The 8,122-nt window shown below is 41.5% G+C and overlaps 1 protein-coding gene across 1 annotated transcript; it reads right to left on the bottom strand.

The window, feature by feature from the left end:
* Positions 1-5,044: 5,044 nt before the first annotated feature.
* LOC311277642 (uncharacterized protein) lies at positions 5,045-5,686 on the bottom strand (the record flags this gene model as incomplete). The annotated part of the gene is made up of 2 exons (XM_084388011.1): positions 5,443-5,686; positions 5,045-5,349 (listed from the first exon to the last, which is right to left on the bottom strand). Exons 1-2 carry the CDS (start codon positions 5,558-5,560, stop codon positions 5,045-5,047), a joined length of 423 nt encoding a protein of 140 aa, XP_084244137.1. The 5' UTR covers positions 5,561-5,686.
* Positions 5,687-8,122: the final 2,436 nt, after the last annotated feature.

Below are 8,122 nucleotides of genomic sequence, written 5' to 3'. Positions count from 1 at the left end.
TGAGGAGGAACACAGATGTCTTTAGCAGTTTATTCAGTGCACACAATGTGAATGACAATGAGTCGATGACAGTGAAAGATTGACATGACAGTAAAACATGTGGTCTACCTGGAATGAAGTGGTTGAGATGCAGGTGGAACGACTCCAGGGACGTGGAGCCTCGTGCACAACGGTACACCGGCAGGCTGATCCCCCCTTGGTCAGCCTGCCCGTCTCGGTGTACAGCTCCACGCCCGGCGGGTCCTGGATGCCCTTCCGCCGTAGCCACTTGACAAAGCTGCAAGACAATGATCAAAGATTAACACGCATATCAACAAGTCACAGCACCCTGTCAACAGTCCACTGCCCTTCACCACAACAGGACTTGCGTCTGATGCTTCTTCTCCTTGGAGTCGTACAGGTCCTGCAGGGTGGCCTCCTTGTAGTCCCCAAAGCCAACAAGCGTCTTGCCCTCACACCCGGGCTGAGTGGCGCGAGCCCGGGCCTCCTCGTGCACCCGGTGGTATCTCAGCTGCTCCGCAAAAGCAGGGTGGGCGCACGAGTACCGGGCGAGTGCGTCCTTGTTGGCCATAAGGGGGCTGTCGGAGGCACTTTTCTCCCGCTCCCGCTGGTGGCTAGCAACCAACTGCTTGGTGTAGCCCACGTCGTTCTCCAGGAGCCAACGGAACGTTTGACCCTGGTACTTACCAAACTGGATGCTGTGGCAGCCCAGCACCAGCATGTGGTTACCAGGGTCACCGCCCTTCTCCGGCTTCTTGGCCCTCGCAGCAGCGGCGGTCCCGTGTGGCCCCTTAGCGGCGATGAAGGCCACCGCCTCATCAGAGGCACGCAGGAGAAGCTGCTGCGAGGCCGTCGTTTTTAGGTTAGCAAAAACCATCTCTACAATGACAAGAAATGACACAGCACAGCATTAAACGAGCATTACAGGTCAAACTACATGTTAATTGCCATATTAACAGGAATATCACACATAAGATTAATGATATACTAGTACTACACATTCACTATTGAAATATTAACGTTAACAAATTAAAATAACGTGACACAACAGGTAAATAAATAATGACCCCAGGGTTAGCCCCCTATGCATTGGCAGCCGTTAAAACAAACAGGCTTATTGTTAATGCATAAAACATACATGTAACCTTTATATTTTGATATCACGTGGTGATATTATAATCTTAGGGGTCTAAAGATACTAACTGTATGGTCTTTTCATAATTTAATTTTGTTTTCAGAGATCGTCACATGTTGTAGTTAAACTGTAGCATCCTAGTCCCATTCATCTCCAATGCAATGCATTACATTACATGCTATCTCTCAAAATGTATTTAATCTTTGATCAGACTACCTGGTTATCTTCCTTAGACCCTGTAGATGTAGTTTACTACAGTTTGGAGTCGAAATTCTAAGTGTAAATATGGTTTAAATGTGTAAACAGGACGCCTGACGTTCATGTTAATTAACTAACGTTATCTTTTAAATATCAAAACCAGCGATTGACGGCAAGACGTAACAATACATCGACAAATTCCATGTCAGTACATTGTAAAAGTACTCTGGGAAGACAATGTTATATCAGTACATTCGTAATATTCTATTTATTTTTGTTTTACTCTGCCATGTAAATACTGTGACAAACGCTCGATAATCCGAGCTGCTGATTGGCCCAAAACGCTCGATAAAGGCTCGATAATCCGAGCTGCTGATTGGCCCAAAGCTGAAAACGCTCGATAAACGCTCGATTATCCGAGCTGCTGATTGGCCCAAAGCTGAAAACGCTCGATTACACTAACCGCTGATTGGCTGGCATCCAGAGACCATTGCTGGGCATAGAGCATAGGGCATAGAGTAGCGCCTGTAAAAAATAGCTTCGCGCATGCCCAGTCGCGCGAACGAGCCATCCTTGAGACGCGGGTTCGAATCCCGGCCGAGGCAGAAACGTTAAAATCTGTCACGTTAAACATTGTTACGTTTACGTTATGCCTGTTTTACATGTCAATGTATAAATAAAAGTTACATGCCGTGTATTATTTGTTTCACCTTTTTCTTCAGTAAAATAAATATCAATTAAATATTTAGGCTATATTATGCCTATTTTATATCTCAATGTATAAATAAAAGTTACATGCCATGTATTATTTGTTTCACCTTTTTCTTCAGTAAAATAAATATCAATTAAATATTTATATAATGCCTATTTTATATGTCAATGTATAAATAAAAGTTACATGCCATGTATTATTTGTTTCACCTTTTTCTTCAGTAAAATAAATATCAATTAAATATTTATATAATGCCTATTTTATATGTCAATGTATAAATAAAAGTTACATGCCGTGTATTATTTGTTTCACCTTTTTCTTCAGTAAAATAAACATCAATTAAATTTCATTTGTTGTTGTTGATGATGTATAGATGCAGAAAACACCAAACAGCAGCAGTAGGCTACAGTGTGAAATAGATTATTTATTTTAAACTACAATACAGTACAACACAATAAAACCTGATAATGATAATCTATCTATAAATTACAGGAACGTCTGTCTGTCTGTCTGTCTGTCTGTGTGTCTGTTAACCGCATATCTCTCGAACCGTAAGTCCGATGGATTTCGAACTCGACAGGTGTCTCGCCACGGGCACGAGTAAGTGCAGTGCCAAGTTTGACGTTGTTTGGATGAGAAATGCTAAAGATATCGGTAAATATATAATTTTTAGAAGGTTGTGGTTTAAAAATAAACAATCTGACATTAGAGGGTTGTATCGGTCAAAGAAGCCCCAAGAAGGTTGTGGTTTAAAAATAAACATTCTGACAATCTGTCAGCTACACTGTTTACTTCTGAATATTATAGTCTGGTTCCAAAATGTGATAAATCCATTTTGATTAATTTGAGTAAAAATGTGTTTTCTTTACCAAGAAACCAACAATTACTAAAAACACACACAAAAACTGATTTTGCACGGGCACTTTGCACACTGCTCCCTGAATCAACACGCTTATTCATTTGTGGATGTAAACTGAATCTATATGTTAGCTATGCTGTTTACTTCTGAATATTATATTTCATTCTGGTGCGCTTAACGTTATCGCTACTGTGTAATAGCCTATGCTATTCACCAACTAAACATATCCTATTCAATGTGTTCACAGTCTCTTTCACGGGCATCATTTGTAGTTGCCTTTTCACAAACTGTTTGCTCAAGCATAGCATTTTCTCGGAGTTCACTGTGTGCTTTCTACCATGCACAAATAAAAATGTCACTGAACTTTTGCTGTGTAATTGTAACAATGAGCATTCAATCACACCAAACCAACAATTACTAAAAACACACACAAAAACTGATTTTGCACGGGCATTTTGCACTAGTAATCTATAAATTACAGAAACGTCTGTTTGTGTGTGTGTCTGTTAATGGCATATCTCTCGAACCGTTAGTCCGATGGATTTCAAATTCGACAGGTGTCTTGCCACGGGCACGAGTAAGTGCAGTGCCAAGTTTGATGTTGTTTGGATGAGAAATGCAAAAGATATCGTTAAATATATCATTTTTATAAGGTTGTGGTTTAAAAATAAACATGATCGGTCAAAGAAGCCCCAAGAAGGTTGTGGTTTAAAAATAAACATTCTGACAATCTGTCAGCTACACTGTTTACTTCTGAATATTATAGTTTGGTTCCAAAACGTGATAAATCCATTTTGATTAATTTGAGTAAAAATGTGTTTTCTTTACCAAGAAACCAACAATTACTAAAAACACACACAAAAACTGATTTTGCACGGGCACTTTGCACTGCTTCCTGAATCGACACGCTTATAAAACACACACAAAAACTGATTTTGCATGGGCACTTTGCACTGCTCCCTGAATCGAGGCGCTTATTCATTTGTGGTTGTAAACTGAATCTGTAAGTCAGCTATGCTGTTTACTTCTGAATATTATATTTCATTCTGGTGCGCTTAACGCTATCGCTACTGTGTAATAGTAGCCTATGCTATTCACCAACTTAACATATCCTATCAATGCGTTCACAGTCTCTTTCACGGGCATCATTGTAGTTGCCTATTCACAAACTGTTTGCTCAAGCATAACTTTTTCTCGGAGTTCACTGTGTGCTTTCTACCATGCACAAATAAAAATGTCATTGAACTTTTGCTGTGTAATTGTAACAATGAGCACACACCAAACCAACAATTACTAAAAACACACACAAAAACTGATTTTGCACGGGCATTTTTTGCACTAGTAATAATAATAATAATAAAGCATCAGAGAAGACACATGGCATAACTGTTCTGTGCAAAGATGCAGAACAGTGGTATGGATGCAGAACAGTGGTATGGATGCAGAACAGTGGCACAAGGCTTTATTCCTCTCTTTTTAAACTACATCAATCACAGCAGACACACACATAGTATAAGCGCTCAGTACAGACATGCATGGATACATAATGCAGCAACACTACAGTGCGAAGTACCTGTGGCATAAAAGGCTTTTTTTTTAAAACCACATCAATCACAGCAGACAGACACATAGTATAAGCGCTCAGTACAGACATGCATGGATACAGCAGTCCGGTATCTTGCATCGCAGCCACTGGACGTAACTCCAAAGACAGTGACCACATTAATGAACATACCCACATGTCCAAAAGGCCTATATAACTTGTCAGTGCATAAAATCAGAACAGCACAAAGGCATGACAATGTGTTATACAGGTGTGAATGGGACAGACAATGTTTTTTTTTTTTTCTTAAACCATATGATAGGCAGCAGACACACAGTATAGGCCTATATAACTTGTCAGTGCAAAGAATCAGAATAGTACAAAGGCAATGTTACACAGGTGTGAATGGGATACACAATGTTTTTTCAAGCATAGTGTCACTGTGCTGTAGAAGAGTTGTGGCAGGTGTGGACCGGTGTTTGTAGGAAGCCTCCACACCGCGGCAAGGTCCCGGTCCTTGTGGAGGGGAAAGTCAATGTCTTTAAAAAAACACACACACACACAACTATATACACCTGCCCCAGCGAGAATGCGAAATCAGTCCGGGGCTCGACCCTGGTCCCTGTCCTTCATCTCCCTCAGCCAGTCCTCCACACTCTTACCCGCCGCGGCAGAGCAAAAAAGTACATTGCCGTAGCGGGTGTATCCGGTCTCCCTCCGCTTTGGCTGGCCGCATTTCCTGCACCTCTGTACTTGTGGCACGCCGGCCCGGGCAGCGACGACTGTTCCTGCCGCTTCCCTCTGCTCAGCCTTCTTCCTCCTCAGCCATTCAGGGTCCAAGCTGACGTCCTGCAGCACTCTGCCCGTCTGGGAGTACAGGTACTCGATGCCGATGAGTTCCCCTGAAGTACAACAACACAAATCGCATCAGTCAGTCTGGTACAAATATCATTCAGTGTGGACATGTGTAAGCGCGGTGGCTTGAGTGTTCTTACCGGTGTACTCCCTGGGCTTGGTGTAATCCTTGACCACACTCGTGCCAAGCACCCTTTGGCTGAGCTGGTCAAGGGGGCCATTGTAGGAGCGGAGCAGCGGCCGTCCCTCCTGTGCCATGGACGCCGCGCTGTCCTCGTTCCACCGCGTCAACCCCTCCAGGAGAAATGCCTGGAAGTGCCAGGGATTGGCACTTTCTCCTGAGGAGGAACACAGATGTGTTTAGCAGTTTATTCAGTGCACACAATGTGAATGACAATGAGTAGATGACAGTGAAAGATTGACATGACAGTGAAACATGTGGTCTACCTGGAATGAAGCGGTTGAGATGCAGGTGGAACGACTCCAGGGACGTGGAGCCTCGTGCACAACGGTACACCGGCAGGCTGATCCCCCCTTGGTCAGCCTGCCCGTCTCGGTGTACAGCTCCACGCCCGGCGGGTCCTGGATGCCCTTCCGCCGTAGCCACTTGACAAAGCTGCAAGACAATGATCAAAGATTAACACGCATATCAACAAGTCACAGCACCCTGTCAACAGTCCACTGCCCTTCACCACAACAGGACTTACGTCTGGTGCTTCTTCTCCTTGGAGTCGTACAGGTCCTTCAGGGTGGCCTCTTTGTAGTCCCCGAAGCCAACAAGCGTCTCGCCCTCACACCCGGGCTGAGTGGCGCGAGCCCGGGCCTCCTCGTGCGCCCGGTGGTATCTCAGCTGCTCCGCATTAAACGAGCATTACAGGTCAAACTACATGTTAATTGCCATATTAACAGGAATATCACACATAAGATTAATGATATACTAGTACTACACATTCACTATTGAAATATTAACGTTAATAAATTAACATAACGTGACACAACAGGTAAATAAATAATGACCCCAGGGTTAGCCCCCTATGCATTGGCAGCCATTAAACAAACAGGCTTATTGTTAATTCATAAAACATACATTTAACCTTTATATTTTGATATCACGTGGTGATATTATAATCTTAATGGTCTAAAGATACTAACTGTATGGTCTTTTAATAAATTAATTTTGTTTTCAGAGATCGTCACATGTTGTAATTAAACTGTAGCATCCTAGCTACAGTCCCATTCATTTCCAATGCAATGCATTACATTACATGCTAGCGATCTCTCAAAAATGTATTTAATCTTTGATCAGACTACCTGTTATCTTCCTTAGACCCTGTAGATGTAGTTTACTACAGTTTGGAGTCGAAATTCGAAGTGTAAATATGGTTTAAATGTGTAAACAGGACGCCTGACGTTGACGTTCAAGTTAATTAACTATCTTTTAAATATCAAAACCATGCAGCGATTGACGGCAAGACGTAACAATACATCGACAAATTCCATGTCAGTACATTGTAAAAGTACTCTGGGAAGACAATGTTATATCAGTACATTCGTAATATTCTATTTATTTTTGTTTTACTCTGCTATGTAAATACTAAGACAAACGCTCGATAATCCGAGCTGCTGATTGGCCCAAAACGCTCGATAAAGACTCGATAATCCGAGCTGCTGATTGGCCCAAAGCTGAAAACGCTCGATAAACGCTCGATTATCCGAGCTGCTGATTGGCCCAAATCTAAAAAACGCTCGACAAACGCTCGATTACACTAACCGCTGATTGGCTGGCATCCAGAGACCATTGCTGGGCATAGAGCGCAAAGGATGACACGCAAATTCGTGAAGGTTCCTCGTTTTTATTAATTACGAATTATTAATTATGAATTTACTGTAATTTTTCATGTTTTACACTGTATCAACTGAAAAACCCAGTGTTTACGCGTGCAGTACGCAGACCAACCGCTGGTGGCAGCATCGCACTGGCAGTCTCGCACTAGACCAGAGCGTCTCACTGGCTCACAGCTGAATTTACATCTTCAGCTCGGGTTCAAAGTTATTACAGGAAAAAAAAAACTGTTTGCTTTCAAGAAGAAAATGGTGTAAATATTCGCAATGCCTGCATTTAACATCCTGCTGTTTCCTTAGATGATCTAATCTAATCTAATTTGACAGTTATTAATGTTTAAGCATCGTTAATGTACTCTGAATCTTCATTCCTTTCGACTCAAAATCAGAAATCGACACGAATTTAATCCAGTATGATAGTATTAATTCTAATGTATAAAATAAATGTCGTTTCCGCATAGATGTGTCAAATTTTCGTCGTTTTCCTTGGCTCTTCTTTTTTTCTTTTGTAACGTTACCTGAAAACGCAGAGCAAAACGAGAATTAGTGGAATTTTAATTTCCACTCACCGCAAACAAAACTTAAACGTTGTTAGTTACTAAATAAATGTTGTCGCATGATCTTGCTTCGTAATTCAGAAGAATTACATGACACACGTTCTCCGCTGCATTCAAGACGAAAACTTTTCTTCTTTCGATCATCATCTGAGTTCAGATTGTAGACCAGAAGCATCTTAAAATTCCATGTTTAAAACGACATTATGCTAGATTTGAGAGATTGTCTAAATTGTGTATTGCAAAAACTAATCTCAAGGAGTAAGTTTACATCTGTAAATATGACTGGATGTCATTTGTCAATCATTGTATTTCTCTAGACATCAATTTAAACATTCATAACAATTATCTGCAATTTTTAGAGAGTACTGTGAGTGAAAAGAAAGCAAGAAACACATACAGGTTACTATTTTTTTCATATATA

This window comes from Rutilus rutilus, assembly GCF_951802725.1.
Source record: "Rutilus rutilus genome assembly, chromosome: 18".
Lineage (NCBI taxonomy): Eukaryota > Metazoa > Chordata > Actinopteri > Cypriniformes > Leuciscidae > Rutilus > Rutilus rutilus.
This window is presented reverse-complemented; position numbering and strand designations above follow the sequence as displayed.